Here is a 24,426-nt window from a genome sequence, read left to right as displayed (position 1 = left end):
CGCTCAGTTGTGTCTGACTCTTGCAACCCCATGGACTGTAGCCTGCCAGGGTCCTCTGTCCACGGAATTCTCCAGGCAAGAATACTGGAGTGGGTTGCCATTTCCTTCTTCAGGGGATCTTCCCAACCCGGGAATTGAACCCAGGTCTCCTATATCTCCTGCATTGCAAGCAGATTCTTGACCATCTGAGAGCCAGCAGGGCTTAATATTTGTTTAATTACTTGATCAGTTGGTTAGCTCGTTTGTAGATGACTTCTTTGTTGAATTAGGCCTTTTGATTTTCATGTTAGTTTAAAGAGCTATCTAGAACAGTGCTGTCCAATAAAACTTTATTGCCACGATAGAAACATTCTATATCTGTGATGTCCAGTAGAGACTCAGCTTACTGCATGTGACTAATAAATACTTAAATGTGGTCAGTCAGACTTAGAAACTGATGGTTTAATCTTATTTAATTATAAATGACTTAAATTTTAAAAAACGCATGTTGCCAGTGGCTGCTATATTGGACAGCACAGATATACCATGGGCTTCCCAGGTGGCACAGTGGTAAAGAATCCACATGGCAATGCAGGAGACACAGGTTCAATCCCTGGGTTGAGAAGATCCCCTGGAGGAGGTGACTGAGCTTCCCTGGTAGCTCAGTCAGTAAAGAATCCGCCTGCAGTGCAGGAGACCCAGGTTTGATATCTGGGTTGGGAAGATCCCCTGGAGAAGGAAATGGCAAACCACTCCAGTATTCTTGCCTAGAGAATTCCATGGACAGAGAAGCCTGGCAGGCTACAGTCCATGAGATCGCAAGAATCAGACATGACTTGGTGACTAAACCACCACCACCACTTGGAGGAGGAAATGGCAAACCACTCCAGTATTCTTGTCTGGAAAATTCCAAGGACAGAGGAGACTGGCAGGCTACAGTCCATGGGGTCACAAAGAGTCAGACACGACTGAGGGACTGAGCACACATGCATGTTATACCTGCTTTATTTTCATTTAGTTTTCCAAGTTATGGTAAGTTTATTTTCTGGGTAATTTTTCTGATTTCACCAATAGTGTGAGGGAAAACTCTTTGAAACCTATGGTGTAAAAAAAAAAAACCCACAAGATCTAATTATTTTTTTTTTAATTATTTATTTTATTATTATTATTATTTTGGCTGCACTGAGTGTCTGTTGCTTTGCATGGGCTTTCTCTCGTTGTGGCAAGCGGGCACTATACTCCAGTCGTGGTGTGTGAGCTTCTCACTGTAATGACTTCTCTAGTGGAGCACAGGCTCTAGAGTGTGCAGGCTTCAGTAATTATGGCCCACAGGCTCAGTATTTGTGGCTCGCGGGCTCTAAATTGTGGCCTCAGTAGTTGTGGCTCATGGGCTTACTTGCTTCATGGCATGTGGAATCTTCTTAGACCAGAGATCAAACCTGTATCCCCTGCATTGGCAGGCGGATTCCTGTCCACTGCACCACCAGGGAAGTCCAACAAGATCTAATTCTAAAATTTCCCTTATTAATATTTGGAAATGTTTACTGAATTATGTGCACAGTCAGGATCACAAAACTCATTTGCATAGAATTATATATTTGATGGAAATAATTAACTTACAATGGTTATCATAAAACTATTTCTTTGTATTTGATTTTCATTGCATTTATATGAAATGTTAGGCTGTTACATCAAACATACCACAGACCATTTCTCCTCATATCTTGAGGTGATATTCTGAGGAGAAACGTATGTTCTAAGGATCCATGAACTAATGCTCATTTTAAGATTGGTCCATGTGAATAAAGCTTTTGTTCAATTTTAAGCAGCTGATTTAGAAGAAAGTTTTAATGAACATGAACTGGAGCCTTCATCACCTAAAAGTAAAAAGAAAAGTCGCAAAGGAAGGCCACGAAAAACTAACTTTAAAGGACTGTCGGAAGATACCAGGTCCACATCCTCCCATGGAACAGATGAAATGGAAAGTAGTTCCTATGTAAGTAGAAAAATGTTGGATTCTTACTTTTGTGGCAACATGAGTATTTAATCTAAACTGTGTTTATAGGTAAAGTTAATCATTTGAAGTGTTAACTAAGCTTGAGGTACTGGTAGCATATTTTTTATGGATTTTTTTCAAGTTTTTCTTTTTCTTTCACATTTGCAGAGAGATCGGTCTCCACATAGAAGCAGCCCTAGTGACACCAGGCCTAAATGTGGATTTTGTCATGTAGGGGAGGAAGAAAATGAAGCAAGAGGAAAATTGCATATATTTAATGCCAAGAAGGCAGCTGCACATTATAAGTGCATGGTAAGTATGGTTCTTTTTATATGCTTTTAAATCCAAGTTTTGGAAAGTCATTTAGCTAGTAACCAAATATAGAACTTCCCTCCACAGTATTGGTGTTTTCAAATTAGGAACAGCATATCCTGTAATCCCAAATCTTTTTTAAAATTATAATTGACTTACAATATTATATATTTCAGGCATACACCATAGCAATTCAATGTTTTTATATATTACAAAATGATCACCACAATAAGACTAGTTACCATGTATCATACAAAGTTACTAGAACATTATTAACTAGGTCTCCTATGCTGTACATTACATCCCCAGTTCAGTTCACTTCAGTCGCTCAGTCGTGTCCGACTCTTTGTGACCTCATGGATTGCAGCACGCCAGGCCTCCCTGTCCATCACCAACTCCCGGAGTCTACCCAAACCCATGTCCATCGAGTCAGTGATGCCATCCAACCATCTCATCCTCTGTCGTCCCCTTCTCCTCCTGCCTTCAATCTTTCGCAGCATCAGGGTCTTTTCAAATGAGTCAGTTCTTCGCATCAGGTGGCCAAAGTTTTGGAATTTCATCTTCAGCATCAGTCCTTCCAATGAATATTCAGGACTGATTTCTTTAGGATGGAATGGTTGGATCTCCTTGCAGTCTGACGGATTCTCAAGAGTCTTCTCCAACACCACAGTTCAAAAGCATCAGTTCTTTGGCGCTCAGCTTTCTTTATACTCCAAATCTCACATCCACACATGACTACTGGAAAAGCCATAGCTTTGACTAGACGGACCTTTGCTGGCAAAGTAATGTCTCTGCTTTTTAATATGCTGTCTAGGTTGGTCATAGCTTTTCTTCCAAGGAGCAGGCGTCTTTTAATTTCATGGCTGCAGTCACCATCTGCAGTGATTTTGGAGCCCCCCAAAATAAAGTCTCTCACTGTTTCCATTGCTTCCCCATCTATTTGCCATGAAGTGATGGGACCAGATGCCATGATCTTAGTTTTTTTAATGTTGAGTTTTAAGCCAACTTTCTCCCTCTCCTCTTTCACTTTCATCAAGAGGCTCTTTAGTTCATGTTCACTTTCTGCCATAAGGGTGGTGTCATCTGCATATCTGAGGTTATTGATATTTCTCCCAACAATCTTGATTCCAGCTTGTGCTTCCTCCAGCCCAGCGTTTCTCATGATGTACTCTGCATATAAGTTAAATAAGCAGGGTGACAACATACAGCCTTGACGTACTCCTTTCCCGATTTGGAACCAGTCTGTTGTTCCATGTCCAGTTCTAACTGTTGTTTCCTGACTTGCATACAGGTTTCTCAGGATGCAGGCCAGGTGGTCTGGTATTCCCATCTCTTTACACAGTTTATTGTGATCCACACAGTCAAAGGCTTTGGCATAGTCAATAAAGCAGAAGTAGATGTTTTTCTGGAACTCTCTTGCTTTTTCGATGATCTGACAGATGTCGGCAATTTGATCTCTGGTTCCTCTGCTTTTTCTAAATCCAGCTTGAACATCTGGAAATACACGGTTCATGTACTGTTAAAACCTGGCTTGGAGAATTTTGAGCATTACTTTGCTAGCGTGTGAGTTGAGTGCAATTGTGCGGTAGTTTGAGCATTGTTTAGCATTGCCTTTCTTTGGGATTGGAATGAAAACTGACCTTTTCCAGTCCTGCTGAGTTTTCCAAATTTGCTGACATATTGAGTGCAGCACTTTGACAAAATCATCTTTTAGGATTTGAAATAGCTGAACTGGAATTCCATCACCTCCACTAGCTTTGTTTGTAGTGATGCTTCCTGAAGCCCACTTGACTTCATATTCCAGCATGTCTGGCTCTAGGTGAGTGATCACACCATCATGATTATCTGGGTTGTGAAGATCTTTTTTGTATAGTTCTTCTGTGTATTCTTGCCACCTTTTCTTAATATCTTCTGCTTCTGTTAGGTCCATACCATTTGTGTCTGTTATTGTGCCCATCTTTGCAAAAAATCTTCCCTTGGTATCTTTTCTTGAAGAGATCTCTCATCTTTCCCATTCTATTATTTTCCTCTATTTCTTTGTGCTGATCACTGAGGAAAGCTTTCTTATCTCTCCTTGCTATTCTTTGGAACTCTGCATTCAGACGGGTATATCTTTCCTTTTCTCCTTTGCCTTTCACTTCTCTTCTCTTCACAGCTATTTGTAAGGCCTCCTCAGACAGCCATTTTGCCTGTTTGCATTTCTTTTTCTTCGGATGGTCTTGATCCCTGCCTCCTGTATAGTGTCACGAACCTCCGTCCATAGTTCTTCAGGCACTCTATCAGATCTAATCCCTTGAATCTATTTCTCACTTCTACTGTATAATCGTAAGGGATTTGATTTAGGTCATACCTTAATGTTCTAGTGGTTTTCCCTGCTTTCTTCAATTTCAGTCTGAATTTGGCAATAAGGAGTTCATGATCTGAGCCACAGTCAGCTCCTGGTCTTGTTTTTGCTGACTGTATAGAGCTTCTCCATCTTTGGCTGCAAAGAATATAATCAGTCTGATTTCGGTGTTGACCATCTGATGATGTCCATGTGTAGAGTCTCCTCTTCTGTTGTTGGAAGAGGGTGTTTGCTCTGACCAGTATGTTCTCTTGGCAAAACTCTATTAGCCTTTGCCCTGCTTCATTCGGAGAAGGCAATGGCACCCCACTCCAGTACTCTTGCCTGGAAAAATCCCATGGACGGAGGAGCCTGGTAGGCTGCAGTCCATGGGGTCGCGAAAAGTTGAACGCGACTGAGCAACTTCACTTTCACTTTTCACTTTCATGCATTGGAGAAGGAAATGGCAACCCACTTCCGTGTTCTTGCCTGGGGAATCCCAGGGACAGCAGAGCCTGGTGGGCTGCCGTCTATGGGGTCGCACAGAGTTGCACACGACTGAAGCGACTTAGCAGCAGCAGCTGCTTCATTCTGTACTCCAAGGCCAAATTTGCCTGTTACGCCAGGTATTTCTTGACTTCCCACTTTGGCATTCCAGTCCCTTATAATGAAAAGGACATTTTTTTTGGAGTGTTAGTTCTACAAGGTCTTGTAGGTCTTCATGGAACCATTCAACTTCAGCTTCTACAGCATTACTGGTCGGGGCATAGACTTGGATTACCGTGATATTGAATGGTTTGCCTTGGAAACGAATAGAGATCATTCTGTCGTTTTTGAAATTGCATCCAAGTACTGCATTTCAGACTCTTTTGTTGACCATGATGGCAACTCCATTTCTTCTAAGGGATTCTTGCCCACAGTCATAGTTATAATGGTCATCTAAGTTAAATTCACCCATTCCAGTCCATTTTAGTTCGCTGATTCCTAAAATGTCAATGTTAACTCTTGCCATCTCCTGTTTGACCACTTCCATTTTTCCTTGATTCACGGACCTAAGATTCCAGGTTCCCATGCAATATTGCTCTTTACAGCATTGGACTTTACTTCCATCACCACTCACATCCACAACTGGGTGTTGTTTTTGCTGTGGCTCTGTCTCTTCATTCTTTCTGGAGTCACTTCTCCACTGATCTCCAGTAGCATATTGGGCACCTTCTGACCTGGGGAGTTCATCTTTCAGTGTCCTATCTTTTTGCCTTTTCATACTGTTCATGGGGTTCTCAAGGCAAGAATACCTTGCCTTGGTTTGCCATTTCCTTCTCCAGTGGATCACGTTTTGTCAGAACTCTCCACCATGACCCATCTGTCTTGGGTCGCCCTACACGGCATGGCTCATAGTTTCATTGAGTTAGCCAAGGCTGTGGTCCACGTGATCAGATGGGTTAGTTTTCTGTGACTGGTTTTCAGTCTTTCTGCCGTCTGATGGAGAAGGATAAGAGGCTTACAGAAGCTTCCTGATGGGAGAGACTGACTGAGGGGGAAACTGGGTCTTGTTCTGATGGGTGAGGCCATGCTCAGTAAATCTTTAATCCAATTTTCTGTTGATGGGTGGGGCTTTGTTTCCTCCCTGTTATTTACCTGGGGCCAAACTATGGTGGGGGTAATGAAGATAATGGAAACCTCCTTCAAAAGGTCCCATCCAGGCAGTGCTACACTCAGTGCCCCTAACCCTGAAGTAGGCCACTGCCGACCCACGCCTCTGCCGAGACTCCTGGACACTCACGGGCAAGTCTGGGTCAGTCTCTTGTGGGGTCACTGCTCCTTTCTCCTGGGTCCTGGTGTGCACAAGGTTTTTTTTGTGCCCTCCAGGAGTCTGTTTCCCCAGTCCTGTGTAAGTTCTGGTGGCTCTATGGTGGGGTTAATGGCGGCCTCCTCCAAGAGGGCTTATGCCACACCCAGGTCTGCTGCACCTTAAAGCCCCTGCCCCTGCAGCAGTCCACTGCTGACCCGTGCCTCCTCAGGAGACACTCAAACACAGTTCTGTCTCAGTCTCTGTGGGATCCCTGGGTCCGGGTGCCCACAAAGTTTGTTTGAGCCCTCTGAGCGTCTCTTTTAGATTATGTTCTATAATCCCAAATCTGCATAAACTCTAGATTTTAAAATGTATAGTTTTTATGATTTTAGTGGGATTTAAAGTAATCCTGATTGTAGTTACTATGTTCCAGATAATCCATAATTAACAGTCTTATAACTAAAAACATCACCTTTATAAACTTCTCTTGGAAGCTATGTTTAGACTCCACTATAACCTGGTAAAAATCTCTCTTATTGTACTTCTTACACTGTATTGCAGTTATTCATTTATGAGCCTTAATTCCTTGAGTGCATATCTTATCTTTGCATCCTTAGATACAGGTCTGACATATAGTATATGTAAGCATTTTTGAAATAGGTTGTATTGAAATTACTCATCCCACTGATGATTAGATTTTAAAAATTATATTATTTATAGAATTCCCTAGTGGTCCAGTGGTTAGGACGCTATACTTTCACTGCTGAGGGCCTGGGTTCAATCCCTGGTCAGGGAAGGAAGATCCCACAAGTCATGTGACATGGCCGAAAATTTTTAAAAATTATATTACTTACTTCAGGAGTTCTTAATCAGAGATGCATATCAAATTTACCTGGGGAGGTTTTCCCAAAATATATATCCCTGGAGTAGATCCCAAACATGTCTAGTTTGAAAAAAAAACCTCCAGGTGATTCTGATCTGTATCTGTGGTTGAAATTTGTCATTTGAAACTATTTTTTTAAACTTGGTGGAAATGTAAAGTAGTTGAGATGACAGGATGACACTGCTAAACTCTTCTTGTTTAATGAAGCATTTAATCTTGGTGCTATACTGGCAACATTAGTTTTATTCCATTGTTCTTATTTTGAGTTATATTTTAATCAGAAATGTGAATAGATTAAAAAAAATATTTGAGGCAGTACTTGATTAAGGAAAAGTCATCTTTCTCAGGATATTAAAATAATATAACACGTTCGTTCACACATTGTTTCATCTTTTTCTCACGAGTATTCTGAATATTACATGTTTTTTGCATTTTTCTTCTCTAGTTATTTTCTTCTGGCACCGTTCAGCTCACAACAACTTCAAGAGCAGAATTTGGAGATTTTGATATTAAAACTGTACTTCAGGAGATTAAGCGAGGGAAGAGAATGGTCTGTGCTTTTATGTTTATGCTATGCAACGTTACTCTTCTGACTTTGTGCTTTAAATTTAGAACACATCTTAAATTCATCCAGTCACCAAAACTTTCAATATAAAGTAGTTCATGTGTTAAAGCAAAGTATATATTTGACTCATTTGTAATATAATAAAGGATGCTGATGTTACTGAAAGTTATTCTCCTTTCTATGTAACTTCATTACTTAAGAGAATTATATGGAGATTTATATTTCAGGGTATTTTGAGAGTCTTTTAATAAAATAAATGAAGATGTGAATGTGACACACCTTATTAAGTTTAAAATGTTAAACTGTTTAAGCTCGCTTTAAGAAAAATCTCATGACCCCAATAGAGTATTGAGACCCTCCCCATGTTGTTATTCATTTTTTTTAATAAAAGGAAAAGATTTTTTGCAGAGCCTTCTGTTTAAAGTTCACATACATAGTTGTCTCTTAATATGTTTATCATAGCTTTAAAGTTTCCTTTATAAAATGTGCCTAAGTCTCATGTTTTTAAACATACTGAATTACTAATAAATAGCTTTAAGAAATATTGGCATCTTTATTTGATCACTTACTCCTTTACAGTTTATGAATATTATAAAATGTCCTAGGAATGCAAAATATTTAAGACAGCAGTTGTCTCTAGAAATGACTTTATTTAAAAAATTTTTATTGTGAAAAATTTCAAACATCAAAATTAGAAAGACTAGTAACACACGTCTATCCATCACCTTGACTCATCAGTTATCAAGAATTTGCGGCACTCGTTTCATCTATGCCTTTTATTCTTGTTGCTTGAAGTATTTTAAAGCAGAGCTGAGACTTCATATCATTTCACCTCTACATATTTCAGTATGTATCTCTTAAAAGTTGGGCATTTTCTTACCTAACCACAATGTTATTACAACTTATAAATTAACAGTGAGTCTTCAGTGTCATTTAATACCTAGTTCGTATTTGTATTTCCCCAATTGTCTTAAAGCTATCTTTTTAAAGTTGGTTTGTGTGAGTCAGAGGAGGTTCACACATTACATTTGGTTGTTACATATCCCTTGAGTAATTTAGGGCACTCCGTCCTCCCTGTCTTTATTGTTTCTGTTTTGTTGTATGCCATTGACTTGTTGTAGAAAATGAATTAATTGTCCTATAGAACATCCCACATGTTTTATTTGTCTGTTTGCTTTTGCACAATGCCATTTAACTTGTCCCTCTATCCGCCAGATTTTCTTTTAAAGTGGAAGTTAGATGTAAAAAACTGATTAGATTCAGTTTCCAACATTTTGGGGGGTAAGAACTCTTCACAGGTGGGACTATATCGTCCATATTTTATCACATCAGACAAGTCATAATGTCTGATCCTTGGATTCAGGTGGTGAGTCAATCCCTCCATTGTGAAGTTCCCCTTCGATTTGTTTCAGACATGGTTGATCTTTGTCTGAATTCATTAGAAATGACTTTTTCTCTGTGGAATTGCATTTTTGAAGGTATAAAGATTATTGATATCATCTGTTCCATTTAAATCCAGTTCAGTTTCTTGATACTTTGATTATTCTTTTAAAAAAGGAAACTCCTTTAAAACAGAATGTGGAGTACTAAAAAAATAAAGGGGAAAACAATCATATCATGTTGAGCAGTGTGGTTATGTCATACATCTGAAGTCAAATAGGTGACTAGGATAACAATTCAGTTCTCTTGATCAGCTTGCTTACTTCTACACTGTTGACCATTAGTGGCAGCACTAACCTAGCATTTTCCCATGTGTGCTTCAAAGGAAATCGCTCCATCAAGATGCTCTCCCACTGCTCCAAAATTAAAAGGGCATCTGGAATTCAATAAAGTTGGAAACTGTTTACTATACCCTCCTTCCTGGAGGAAAAGCTGTCAGAAGTTCTGCAATCAAGTAATCTGTTTAAAACGAGCATTTCTCAAACTTCTTTGACTATGAAACTCTTTTGCCAACAATCACCTTAAGTCTTACAAGAATTTCAGCCCCTTAGTCTCTTTCTGCCCTTTTGCCTACTTGGTAGCAATCCCTCTCTGGGGGACATTGCTTTCCTATCTTCTCATTCTTCCCCTTGTTCATAATAAGAAAGGGACCGATTGCAGGAAAGAGAAGAAGCCAACCACTAAAATATACAATATATTTTTTATGTGTGTTTGCCAGTATTAAGGAGTGTTCCCTTTATGTTTCAATGTCAGATTGCTGATGGTTAGTAGAGTTAAATAATGGAAACATCAGGGCTGACTACATATTAGAAAGTCAAAGTATGATTTAGATTGCAACATTATTTAATATATATGCTATACTATAAGTTCAGTGCACTCTCTTTCAGTAGAAAAACTGGCTGTTTTCTTTGTAACATGGAATGTTTGGCTGAAATATGGCTAAAATAGAAAAAATAAGATTGCATAAACTTGGAAATACTGCTTATAATTATTCTTTCTCTTCCCCTAAACAGAAATGTACACTTTGCAGTCAGCCCGGTGCTACTATTGGATGTGAAATAAAAGCCTGTGTTAAGACTTACCATTACCACTGTGGAGTACAAGACAAAGCTAAATACATTGAAAATATGTCACGAGGAATTTACAAGTAAGAGAACAACAATTGTCCATTTTCCTAAACTTGTCAGTAAGTAACCGCCCTTAAATAGCTGACATTAGTTTACTTGCTCACTCTTCTTAGGTGATGTTTAGCCAAGTATAGAATACTGAGGACTCTGTATGAGTACTGCAATGGCATTTTCCTCTGCCTAGACATCTCTGGATTAGCATTTGTTTATCCAGTGTTTGTTATGCTTCCTATGTGCCTGGCATTGGGCTAGGAGCTGGGCATACAACAGTGATCAAAATGGACACAGACTGTGTCTTCATGGAAGCTCACAGTCTAGTGGGAGAAACATCAATCAAATGGCCACATAAATAAATATACAATCACAAACTTCATAAATGGTATGAAACATTGGTCCTCAACTTTTTTGGCACCAGGTTTCTGGTTCCGAACCAGAAGACAATTTTCCCATGGACTGGGGGGAGTGGGGGGATGGTTTCAGGATGATTCAAGCCCACTACATTTATTGTGCTAATGATAATCTTTATTTGCAGTCACTCCCCAGCGATAGCATTACCACCTCAACTCCACCTCCAACCATCAGGCATTAGATTCTCATAAGGAGTGTGCAACCTAGATCCCTTGCACGTGCAGTTCACAGTAGAGTTCTCCCTTCTATGAGAATTCAGTGCCGCCACTGATCTGACAGGAGGCGGAGCTCAGGCGGTAATGCAAGCAATGGGGAGCAGCTGTAAATACAGATGAAGCTTGGTTTGCTCACTCACTGCTCACCTCCTGCTGTGTGGCCTGGTTCCTAACAGGCCATGGACTGGTACTGGTGGGGGTTGGGACCCCTGATGTAAAAGTTCTGTTACAAAGTGCTGTGAGAGCGTATAACAAGGAGGAGCTAACCTAGTCTGTAGTGGAGGAGTGTCTAAGATAATTTCCTTAAGGAAATAGTGCTTGAGCTGAGATATGAAAGGCAAAATGGATGTGGGTATTGGGAAGGTGTTCTAGGCAGAGAGCACAGCATGTGCAAGGCCCTAAGATGGTACACAAAGCCAGGGTGCAAATGGTGCTGAAAGTCCAGGTGAGAATTGCTGGTAGATTAGAATAGTAGTTGTGAAGATAGAAGTCTAAAGGTACTCTTGGAAGACTGATGAAAGAGTAAGGTTTGGAGATTTGGGATTACACGTTACCTTCTTTTTTTATGGTCTTCTCCTTACCTGTGCTGCATTGGACTAGTGGTATCAATATGAATCTATAATGGTTCCCATTGTTTAATCAAATGGAGAGTAAGTTGATAGGAATCCCTGAATATTTATTTGGTTTGTCTTTGCAAGTTGTAAAGGACTTCTTTGCTCACACATTCCCAGTGTGCAGTAAACCAATGACCCAGAGTCAACTACTTCATGGACAAAGCAGTTTGTGTCAGCAGTCACCAAGCCATTTGGGTGACTGCATGAGGTGCTAATGCTGTATTATAAACTTGGCCAAACTTTGCTTAATAATAAAGGCACATGTTTTGCAAATGAATTCTATCAAGCCTTTAAGGAACAGATAATTCCAATGTTATTTTTAAAAGTCTAGCACATAGCAAAAAATGGAAAACTTCTGTAACACTTGCATAGTTGTGACAGTAAACCTGACAAAGATACCATTTAACAACAAAAATTTAAAAACTAGAGACTGATCTTACTTTTATAAATAAATGTACCAAAATCCAAAATAAAATATTAGAAAATCAAACCCAGGGCTGTAGTCTAACAGTTTCAAGATTTTTCAAAATTAGGAATGTGACCCATTATAATTAATAAAGAAAAATCCTAGCGCTTTCCTAGTGGAAACTGAAAAGACATTTGATATCATTCAATATCCATTTCTGAATTGTAAAGTAAGGTAGCAAAAGTGCTCTTGGTTGTAAGCTAGGAGTCTTACTAGAGTGTTAAGAGGAAAAAACAGCTTCTTTGGCATTAAAGTAAATGGACCATGGTTCTTAACCAGAACTGAGCCTTAGAATCACCTGGAGGTAGAGAGAGTCCTCTTTAAAAATGGTTATGCCTGGGCCTTCCCCTCACAGTAGGTTGAGGCCCAAACCATGTATTTTATGACTCGCCAAGTGATTCTCAAGTTCATCTGTAACTGAGAACCACTATACCAGTGCACTTTCATTCAAATCAGCAACAAGACAAGGGTGCCAACTACCAATGTCACTTTCACTGTTCTTCTGGAGGGTTAAGCTGGTACAAGGAAAGGAAGGAAAATGTATAGAAAATATTGTGAAGGAGAAAAAATTGTCAATATTATTGATTTCATTGTCTACCAAGAAAATCCAAAGAAATCAACTCTGAATTTATTAAAAATTTATAAGAGCTCAGTCAGTAAGGCTGCTGAATATGAGATGAATTTTTAAAAATAATTCCATGACCAAAAAAAAAAAGCCACAGTTCCATGGCAACACACTCCAGTACACTTGCCTGGAGAATCCCATGAACAGAGAAGCCTGGCAGACTATAGTCCATGGGGTTACAAGAGATTCAGACACGACTTAGCAACTAAACAACAAATAGCTAGTTAAAAAATGTAAAGGAAAACTGTCTCCTACTCCCACCCCCAACTCTCACCCCTCTTCACACACACTCACATATACCAAAGGTGAACTTTGTTTTAAAAAAAAATAGCATCTTACACAGGACCCCAATGAATGACAAAGTATATTATGATCCTTGATAGACTCAACTTTGAAAGATACCTCTTCTTCCCAAGTTATATATTTTAATACAATTTTCATGAAATCCAACTTTTTGACAGTTTTATCTAAAAAATAAATGTAGTATTATTGTCTATTAGTAATGATTATTACCTTATATAACTGGAAAAAGAAATAGAAACTTAAACAAGATAGAAGTTTGTTTCTCTTCTGAAAGACGTCCAAGGGAAAGCAATGCAGATGTGGTAGGCAGCTTTTCAGTGTTATTATTGGTCCCCATTTCCATCTTCCCGAATGGAAGCAGGAGGAAACAGGAGCAAAGGAAGATGAAAGGACAAAGTTGCTCTTGCTCCACCTCAGTCAGGCTCTAATCAGCCTTCCTGGAATTTCCATACACTCAGCACCTCATTTGCCAGAATTTAGTCACATGTCCAAAGGAGTCTGGGAAATATACTCTTAGTGGACACATTGCTACCCAAACGAAATATGGTTTAGTACTATGTAGGTAAGGGCAGGGATAGATATTGGAGTAGCCAACTAATCTTTATCACATGAAGCCAAGAAAATTTTTAATGCAATTGAGAAGAGAAATCTTCCTGTTATATATCAAAGCCAATCATATAGTATAGTAGGGAAAATAGTATGGTACTGGCCCAGGGGTAAAGATCACTGAAGACAGATCCATATCTTTGGTGAAATCTTAGAATCTAAGAAGATGCCTTAGTGGGTATTGCTGCTATCACTAACAATGCAGTGAAACTTCTTGCACATACATGTTCTTGCACTGTTGTCTGCACAGTCCACACAAGCAGACTAGTAGTAAAAGATATATATTGTTTAAGGTTTAGGTCTCCAATGATAAACTGCTCTCCATTTTATATCTGTGGTTCTTTAGAGAATTTAAATATTTTGCTTTTATTTGGGGGGAGGCACAGTTTACAGAGGAACTTTCCTCTCCTGGTTAAACTGTGTGTGTTGCCAGTAAGGACTTGGACGCCATTAAAACTAATTTTAGAAAGGGAAATGTTCAGAGTTGGAGGCTTTCTGCTTAGAGAAGTTGTAATGTTTCAATGATGTGCTTAGTCACTCAGTCGTGTCCAACTCTTTGTGACCCTTTGGACTATAGCCTGCCAGGCTCCTCTGTCCATGGGATTTATTTTTCAGGCAAGAAAACTGAAGTGGGTTGCCATTTTCTTCTTCAGGGGATCTTCCTGACCCAGGGATCGAACCTGTGTCTCCTCTGTTTCCTGCATTGCAGGCAGATTCTTTACCTGCTGAGCCGTCGGGGAAGCCCCCAGTCCAGATGTAGTCTACCAATTGGGGGATAACATAGATTAGTAAAATAGTGACACAGTAATGTTTGTTAAGTTGCCAGGGGAACAGAGCTAAAGAGTTAACCAAAGGTGAAATTCTCATGCAGAAGGGGGAAATATTTTTATTAACTTTTCACCTACAATAGCAAGAAGAAAAGAAAGGAAGAAAGAAAAAAATCAGAATTCCATCAAGAGACTTAGTAAATGAATTTTAGTACATACAAGCATCTAGTGGAATGCTATGCAGCAATTAAAGAATAAAGTAGATCCATGTGTAGAGTTGTGAAAGATGTATTTCCAGTCGGGGAAAATGTTGCATAATTCTATTTTAGCATATGAAAAGTACATGCATGCACACATGTATACAAGATATGTGTATTTTTTAAAGCCTATTTGTCCAAATTATATTTGGATCCCATCACATTATAGGATTGTTTTTGGCCACACTGCACAGCATGTGGGATCTTAATTTCCTGAACAAGGATCAAACCCATGCTCCCTGCATTTAAAGCACAGAGTCTTAACCACTGGACCACCAGGGAAGTTGCATGGTTTTTATACATAGAAAAATTTCTAGGAGCATAGTCAGCAGATGTAATAGTTGTCACCTCTTATTCATTGCATAGGGAAGGAGAAGAGGCAATTTTATAGTCTCCTTTATATAGTTCATGAGCTGCTGCTGCTGCTGCTAAGTCGCTTCAGTTGTGTCCGACTCTGTGCGACCCCATAGACGGCAGCCCACCAGGCTCCCCCGTCCCTGGGATTCTCCAGGCAAGAATACTGGAGTGGATTGCCATTGCCTTCTCCAGTGCATGAAAGGGAAAAGTGAAAGTGAAGTCGCTCAGTCATGACCGACTCTTAGCGACCCCATGGACTGTAGCCTACCAGGCTCCTCCGTCCATGGGATTTTCCAGGCAAGAGTACTGGAGCAATACATTATTTTTTAAAGTAGCCAATGATATTTTATTTTTAATTTTATTTACTTATTTATTTTATTTGGCTAGGCTGGGTCTTAGTTGTGGCATATGGGACCTAGTTCCCTGACCAGGGATTGAACCCCAGCCCCCTGCATTGGGAGCATGGAGTCTTAGCCACTGGACCACTGGGGAGTCCCCCAATAATATTTTAAAATAACAAGCTCATTTAAAATATTTAAGATCAAATATATGGAGAATTATTGTATTTAAATTTTAACTTTATTTAGATATTCTTTTCACAATAGTTATCCATTTTCATTTCAGAAAGAAAATGGAAACTATAGATAAAAATAAAACTTAGTATCAACTTTAATTCTAGCATCCAAGATAACTTTTAAATCTTTTGGAATGTTTTCTTCTAGACATTTATGTGATTATTTACATGTATACATTTATAAAAACAAAACTTTCTTACATATAATATTTTATAACCTGTTTTCCACTTCCTTTATCTTTAGTAGAGGCATTTTTTCTGTGATGTTAAACAGTAGTACATCACCATTTTAATGGTTGCCTAGTATGCCATTGAATGGGTGTATAAGCTTGTTTAATCAGTTATTTTAGATGTTTACATGGTTTTTTTAGTTGTTAGAACACCATGTTGCAGTGGTCATCTCTGAACAAAAATATTTGGACTGGGATCTATGATGATTTGAAATGTTTTTATTTTTTCACATTGAAATTTGTTTCTAAAATTAGAAGGTGGAGTCTAGCTTTTTTCATGGAGATCATTGAGTTCAAAGAAGTCCATAACCGAGTAGTTTGGGGAGAGAAGAATGGGCAGATAGGAGGAAATGAAAGGAGGAATATTTCTGCATGAAATGGCTTCCTTCCCTTCTTTCTTTACCAGCCCTCTCTGGATCATGAATCAGTTCAGTTCAGTCGCTCAGTCATGTCTGACTCTTTGCGACCCCATGAACTACAGCACACCAGGCCTCCCTGTCCATCACCAACTCCCAGAGTTTATTCAAACTCATGTCCATTGAGTTGGTGATGCCATCCAACCATCTCATCCTCTGTCATCCCCTTCTCCTCCCGCCTTCAATCTTTCCCAGCATCAGGGTCTTTTCAAATGAGTCAGTTCTTCGCATCAGGTGGCCAAAGAATTGGAGCTTCAGCTTCAGCATCAGTCCTTCCAATGAATATTCACGACTGATTTCCTTTAGGATGGATCATGAATATATTCATATTAAAAAGGCAAGGGAAGATTATATAGTGATCTATGTATCCTGTTTTATTGTATTTCTAAACTATATAAATATATAGTTTTCTAAAATTTCAGCCTCCCACCATAAAACAGTAAGTTCTGCGGCAGCAGAGATCTTCTTTGACTGGTCGACACCTGTGGCCTGGGTGTCCAGAGTGGGGAAAAACACATAATAGGCCTATGGGAAATACTCCTTGAGTGAAAAATAACCCCAGAAAAGATTAAAATTTTTCTAACAAAGAAAGAGCTCATCTTTTAGATAAAATTCTGTTATAAAAATTTCTACAACTACACAACTCCCAGTCTCAGTAGGTACCAAGTTATTGCCACAGTTGTTTCATCTACATTTTTTTTTTCTTTCTGAGGTATGTTAAAGCAGAATCCCAGATCTTCTGTCATTTTATCCTTATATACTTTAGTATCACTATGTGATTATTATCACACTTTTTAAAATTAACAGTAAGTTCTTAGTATCATCTCATACCCAGTCCACTTGCACCTTTCCCCAGTTGTCTTGAAAATGTTCTTTTGGCCTTGATTTGTTCAAATTTCAATACATTCACAGTCCTTACATAGCATTTAATGGAAGTCACTTAAGTCTCTGTCAATAAAGAGCAGTCCCCACTCCACCCTTGCCTTTTCCTCCTACTTATTGAAGAACCCTGATAAGTTGTCCTGGAGAAGCCCTATGTTCTAGATTTTATCTATTTGCTTGTTCGTGGTTTCATATACCTCATTTCCTACCCCTCTGTATTTCCTGTATTTATAACTTGGTTCAAAGATTCAGGTTGTATTTTGGAGGAAGATACTTCACAGGTACACTATATAGAAGTCTCACTCTTGATATTTGAAGTCATGATTTAAAAAGTGACTCCTAATGTGGAGTGTTTGAAAAGTAGAAATTCTCCATAGTTCTTTGAAAATTATTGAAAATGTTTTAAGAATAAAAAGTGATGAGCAAAACTATTTCAGAAGTCGGTTATCCTGTTGCCCCCCATCCCCACCTCTCCTGTTTATTCTACTCACTTGTTAGAAACTTTGATGTGAAAGCTACTCTTACATCGTTTGTGGCAGATGAATTCTTATGTGATCATCTTTTATCCGTTGCTGCCCACAAGAGGGCATCTACTGAACATTTTTTAAGCATTGTTCCATCTTGTCATCTTGTGTATAATTGACCTAAAACTAAGCTCAGATCATCCCCCACCCTTCTTTGACTATGGTGGAGATGATTGATTATGCAAAATATATTGGTGTGTATATAGTAAAGCACCAATAGTAAAGCTTACCTGGTGGCTCAGATGGTAAAGAATCCACCTGCCAATACAGGAGACCCAGGTTCGATCCCTGGGTTGGGACCATCCCCTGGAGAAGGCAGTGGCTACCCACTCCAGTATTTTTGCCTGGAGAATTCCATGCAGAGGAACCTGGTGGGCTACCGTCCATGGGGTCACAAAGAGTCAGACACAACTGAGCAACTGACACTTTCACATATATACTGAAAGTTGATATTTTCATGTTGGCTGAAAACCTTTTTAATCTCATTGGGCAAAGTGAGGAATTGCCTTATATTTGGACATATGTGGTAACTTTCATCCTAAACCAGAGGTTTTATTTGAGATGAACTTTTTGTAATCTCATTAATAGAGTGCTTTCCTTTCTATTAAATAGAAATGAACCTTTACCTAATTGTGGAGTGTTTTTAAGCATGGATGAGGAGACCATATTTTAAATGGGCGTCAACCTCATCTACTAATGATGTAAATATGTTCTCATCAATAATGACAAAACATTTTGAGATTTTTATCTTTCATCGTTGTAGACTATATTGTAAAAATCATAGTGGAAATGATGAGAGAGATGAAGAAGATGAAGAACGAGAGAGTAAAAGCCGAGGAAAAGTAGAAATTGATCAGCAACAACTAACTCAGCAGCAGCTTAATGGAAACTAGGTATGAAAGTTAACTATATTGGCTGTGTTGTCAGAATACAGTACACACTGATAAATATATATTGAACTAATAATGTGCAGTTTGGTTTTTTTTTAATGCTATTATATTTAGTTAAGCATGTTACTAGAATGCTGAGGATGTGTAGGCTTGCATAGTTTTTTTTCTTTTAGCTAGCTGATTTTGTAACTGTAAAAACAAGCTATCCACTTTATCAATAAATGTAGTTGTAGTGTCAAACCAATAAGATATTCTTGCTCCTCAATAACATTTTATTTATTGTGCTCCCCTCAAGCATCATATTTTACATTTTTTTATCATCTTTTAAACAGGTTCATGGGACAGAGTTAGAAAACTGGGAATGAATAAGACATCCATAACTACTATTCTTTTTTCACTGTTTTCTAAAATCAAAAAGGGTTTGTAACTTTTTACTGCCCAACTCTTAGATCCTTCATTGAACTGCCTAAAAGCATCTTGTTTGTTTTATGAGCCTTCATTAGATGGCAGAGTTTGACATGTTGATATTACGTAGCTGTAGTTTGCAGTTTCTGGGAAGCAATTGAAACACTATTAACCCTGTGTATAGTGTCAATAGTTAAAGCAGACATTGAAATGAAGTAAGCTATATTTCTGGACTGAACAAAGTTCTACTGTTTAGAGTGTATAAGTTTGTTTAGTGGATTCATACTCAAGGGAAAGCGTAAGCAAATTTCACTTTACAGTGCAAACACGCCTCTGGTGGCAACACATGGGAATTTTTGAATTTTTTTTCCACGCTCAAGTAACGGAGGCTAGAAATGAAGAGAACCTTCTTTTTCTCTTGGCTTTGACAGCACATGCTAAAAAATCTCTTCCAAGAAGTGTGCTAAAGCTTTTCATTTGGTTCCTGTTAAAGTTGTTCTCACTGACCAGCATGGACTCGGGCAACTGGTGATTATAAGCTTTGAGCTCCAGTGCTTATGCCAAAATTCTCTTGACAGTAAACCTCTTCTCTTTTCATGTCATACAAAGAGCTTCTAGCAAAATGATTGGATCTTTTCAAGTTTAAACTAACATTTGGCAACAGCAAATGAAACCTCTTTAAGATTTAAGGGGTTACCACTTACTAAGGACTTTAGCCACCATGTCTGAAACTTGTTCCTCTCAAGTGCCGTGTTTTTGTGGAACACTTCATATATTGGCCCAAAGTATGTAAGGAGGTCTCATGTGCTGTAGAAGTAAAAAAAAAAAAACCAGTCTTTGCATAAAACAGTATTTATTTTTAATTTTGTGACCACTATTTTAGAAACTTTATTTAATGTTTTTAATGTTTTCATTCATTGCTTTGCTTATCTATAAAATAGGCTTCTGTGACCTATTTTCCTTCTGGTAACGTTCTGTATTGTTTTATTGATCATCAGAATTGTTTCTCAAAGCCTAAGAACCCTGCTTTTTAGAAAGGATTTTCACACTGGCATTTCTAGCTAGTGATATTTTCTTCCACTTACCTGCTAAAGCACATTTATCTATTTCTTTGTGGCAAAACCAAAAAACTAGTTGTGTTCTGCCTAATATTACCATAGCACCTCAGTATCAAGGGTAGGATTCTGATTTCTGATTTATTAGTTAACCTACCACATTAAAGCAGATTAGCCAACAAGAAATAACATGTTAACTTGACTGTACATTGAGATGTTCTTCAGCTTATGGAAAAGCATTTTAAAAATGTAACAGGTGGAAAATTACACTGTGCTTAATGACTGATTTTTTTTAACTGCTAGTCCCTTAAAGTCACATTTGTCAAGTGTGTATTCACACATTTACTTAAATCAAGGGACTCAATGATTGCTTTATTTTAACCATCTTTTATTATTTTTAGAAGGAAACTAGCTTTAGTAGTGGATTGCCCTATACGTTTTTCTCCTTTTGTTCTAAATATACCATTGGATTTTTCTGTGTATGTATGTGATGGATTTTCAAAATTCACCATGACTTGAAGTGCAACAACAGATCTAGATGTTTGTTTACCAAGCTATGTGACTTTTCCCAAAGGATCTGTACTTTATTTCCTTACAGCAGCTTGAAACCCATTATTTTAAATCTTTGAATCACTGTGTCTAGATCATTTTTACATTGTGTGCCATAGACTTACCCACGGAATAATAGAGCACCTTCATTTTTGGACAACTACTGTAATGATATTTTTAGGAAAAATGGAAGGTGCCAAGGGGTAATAATGGCCAGTCAATAATCATGTAATGGACTTCAAATACTATAGCTGTCAGTTAATTTGTTATGTAATAAAGTGTATGACTTTGTATGGGTTTCTTCAACCCTTTCTCTGCCACTAGCAACCAGAATAGCACTTTACCATTTGGTTGGCTAGATAAGTGGCTGGCTACCTATTTTTCTCACTGTGGTGTCATTGGCTAAACAGTCTTTCATTAAAAATTGAAATGTAAATTGAAGTCACATGAAAAATCACCTTTGGTTGTAAACTTCCAATATTTTGATTCTCTATCCATGTTTTCGTCACATGCTGAGTAAAAGTGCCTTACAATGTAAAAATTGTACAGTACTTATGTTCCCAAGTAGCATCATCATCTTTTGGGTAGTAATTACATTGTGGTATGAATATTTAGAAAAATGGACCTCAGCAGTGTATTTACTGTTCATCTCCTAAGTCCTTAACTGTAGTTTTAATAAGCATGACATTATTTGATAAGTATATAACATTTACATCATTTCAAAAATACTGCCATGACTGTCCTTTATGCATATTTTAGCTTAAAATTTTGAAGCATTTTTTCTTTTTTCCTTTTTTCCCTTTTTTTTGTTTTGTTTTTGTTATCGATATTAAACAGTGTAATCTTTGCAAGCATATATTGAAGATTATTCTGGAGCATTTATTGCCTTACCAGAAATGTTAGTAAGAAATGTTCTTTAGAGTAGAAAGATAGACTTGAGTTTCTATACTTTAATAAAGCTCTTTGTTCCTGGGGGGAGGAGGGGTGGGAAGGGTGAGTTTTACTTTCATCTCAATTTATTAAAAACCCACAACTGAAGTACATTTTATTTCAAGGATCAGCAGTTTTAGAATTTCAGATAGTACTTGCTCAGGAGTACATGTTACTCAAGATATTAAGAGAATAACAAGATATGTAGATCTACTGTTGAATCAGAATCTATGTACTTGAACAAATGTGTGAATCTTAAATATCTCAAAGAAAAGAAAAGTGTTCTAGAATGTTGTTGCTTTTTTAAGAAGCACTAAAGTTAGACCAAGGTATACAGTTTTGTTCTAACAGACATTTAGGTTATTGTAAAGATAAGGAATGCATTATGGGTCAAAATCAAACATTCCTCTCATATTATGTATATTTTGTTCCTGTTATATTGGCTTTATTTTCAAAATTGTAGTTTGTAGTATTAGTTTCCTTTTATTGGTATTCTTGCATATACTATTCATTCAATAAATGAGTTATGACTTTCATGTTTGTACGTATGTCTTTTTTGTGCAAGGGTATGATGAAGCTTATCTGTAACTGTTCCTTTTAGTCTTGCTATTATTTCAAGGTGAAATGCCTAGTTTGTTTAATAACTTTGTGGTTAAACAAGTATGAGAGAGAGAAAAAATGTGAATTTGAGTTAATTTCAACGTTCACACATAAGGCTTTATCAGGGAGAGAAACAGCAAATCTTTCAAAAGTATGATAGAACTGCATTACATCTAGTTTCTTTTATCATCACATGATTCGGATACCTATGACTTACATCAGATCCTCTGAAACCTAGTTAGAAGGTGATTTTAAAGATAAACCCAAATTCCTAGTATAGTTTATCAGCTTGCTCATAAGGGTGCAAGGTTAATATCCTTGTCATAAAGGAATTCCACCTTAAAGATTTAAATGTACTCCCTTTACTGTGGACAACTTATTTCTAGCAGTAGTGCTCATACATTGAGGTGGTCCTATTGAGGGCAGAAATCAAAGTTTTAGTTGGTAGAATATGCTCATTTCATACATATAATTTCTAACCTGCATGCCTGCATCCCTACTCAAGAGGAAAAAGAAATCAAGTAAGAGATTTCTGATGAACGCTGGAACTAGAATTATAGTGTGCTTTATTGCAAATGTTACCTGTCATGTTTGAGTGAGTGAGTGAGTGAGTGAGTGAGTGTGTGTGTGTGTGTGCGGGCACATTGAAAATCCATTACTTAGCTTTATTTTAATTACCCAATAAAAATATGGAGAAGAGAATTATGTGGTTTTTCTTTAGCTGATTGAAACTATTTACAGCTGGGGTTTGGGACTGGGGTGTTTTTTGTTTTCTTTTTTCAGCATTGCTGAGGTCATTCCAAAGCATAAATGTGGTAGAATTTCCTAGGAAAATTCTATGGCCAGTCCATGTTTTTAAGGGAAAAACCCAGTCCCTATGACAGTGCTGCTTTATGTGTCAACCAGTATTACATAATTTTGCCTTGTTCAGATAATGAGGTAACCAAACTCGAAGGACAAGGCAAAAATATAGTCTTGATTTTTATTCAGAAGATGAAAGCTATAAAATACCAGTTACTATGGAAGTTAATGATAGCTTTTTATTTTGTTACACTGTAGCAGACATGTTCTGCCTGTGGTCAATGTACTGAAGTCTTCCAGACCTGGGTCCTTGTCAAAAGATAGCGGATCCATAAACTCCCCAATTCTACCTTTGCCTATACACGTCTATAGACTTACAAATGTGTTTTATGTTGGGAGTGGGGCCAGTGGTGGGGCGATAGGGAAGGTACAACTGGGCAAAAAGCTAACTAGATCTGCTGTGTGAATGATAATAGTCTAACAGATTTATGTGAAAACAAAAGTACTGTTTGAAGAGGCAGCCTTTTAAATGGGACCTGAGAGAGTAAATAGTCAAGGGAGTTAGGAGCAGGGAGGTAGAAATAAACTGTACTTTAATATGGACACTGGATTTAGAGCTGTTGAGTTTCTATAAAGTCATTTGTACAAAAGGGTAAGGTTTTTCTGTTTATTTGAATAGCTTTAAAATCAGAGCTACTTACAGATTTGTTATTTATTAGTCATATATAGCCATGAGAAGAAATGAAGTGCTGATTCATACTAAACATGGATGAAGCCAGTTTCCTACACTATGATCATCATAGTGTAGGATTCCATTTATATGAAATGTCCAGAAGAGGCAAATTCATAGAGATGGAATGCAGATTAGTGGGTGCCAGGAGCTGTCAAGGGAGGTGGGTAAGAAATAACTGGCATGGAGTTTCTTTTGGGGCTGATGAAAAGATGTGAAATTAAATAGTAGTGATGGTTATACAACTTTGTGACCACACTAAAACCCACAAATTATATACTTCAAAGGGTGAATTTTATGTTATGTGAACTTTACCTCAGTCTAAAAAAAATGTAGTCATTGTGCAACATGAAAATATACAGATGTATAAAGCAAAATGCTAAAATCCCCCTTTCTCCACCAGCCTAGTCCCCTGTACTTGATGTGTATTCTGCCAAATGCTTATGTTAAGATATAACTTAGCATAAATAGTCTCATGCTGTACTTCCAGTTCTGCACCTTGTCTTTTTCACTTGAACACCACTATAAAGTGTCAGCACAGCTAGATTTCTCACATTCTGTTTAGCAGCGCCATGGCATTGGAGTGTATGGATGAACTGGAGTTCTGTCCAGTCTCATGTACATCTTCATGTTCTTAAGCAAGTAATTTCTTAGGCTACATTTCAGAAGTGGAACTTCTAAGTAAAGGGTATGTACATTGAAAGTTTTGATAAAAAAGTCACCATCCAAAAAATTTGTACCAATTTAAAAGTCCACCTATAGGGACTAAGCGTCCCTGCTCTGCTACTCCAAAGGAGTGCTTTTT

At 37.9% G+C, this 24,426-nt stretch overlaps 1 protein-coding gene across 8 annotated transcripts in view; it reads left to right on the top strand.

The window, feature by feature from the left end:
- The window catches only part of PHF6 (PHD finger protein 6), a 54,965-nt gene extending 32,939 nt beyond the window's left edge, over nt 1-22,026 (top strand). For 2 of the 8 annotated variants that reach the window (XM_081567074.1, XM_081567070.1), the window contains 6 exons: nt 1,809-1,975; nt 2,144-2,287; nt 7,731-7,835; nt 10,304-10,437; nt 18,425-18,554; nt 18,884-22,026. In XM_081567074.1, coding sequence (XP_081423200.1) covers nt 1,809-1,975; nt 2,144-2,287; nt 7,731-7,835; nt 10,304-10,437; nt 18,425-18,554 — 680 coding nt within the window. In that variant the 3' untranslated portion in view covers nt 18,884-22,026. Of the gene's footprint in view, nt 1-1,805; nt 1,976-2,143; nt 2,288-7,730; nt 8,393-10,303; nt 10,438-18,424; nt 18,555-18,883 lie in introns of those variants that run through there. The other 6 variants (XM_081567073.1, XM_081567069.1, XM_081567072.1 and 3 more) reach the window with 4 other exon arrangements.
- Nucleotides 22,027-24,426: the final 2,400 nt, after the last annotated feature.

This window comes from Giraffa tippelskirchi, chromosome X (genome assembly GCF_054371585.1).
Source record: "Giraffa tippelskirchi isolate mGirTip1 chromosome X, T2T-mGirTip1v1.2.pri, whole genome shotgun sequence".
In the NCBI taxonomy this organism is placed as follows: Eukaryota; Metazoa; Chordata; class Mammalia; order Artiodactyla; family Giraffidae; genus Giraffa; species Giraffa tippelskirchi.
The sequence above is the reverse complement of the archived record's forward strand: the minus strand, read 5'-3'. Positions and strand labels throughout refer to the sequence as shown.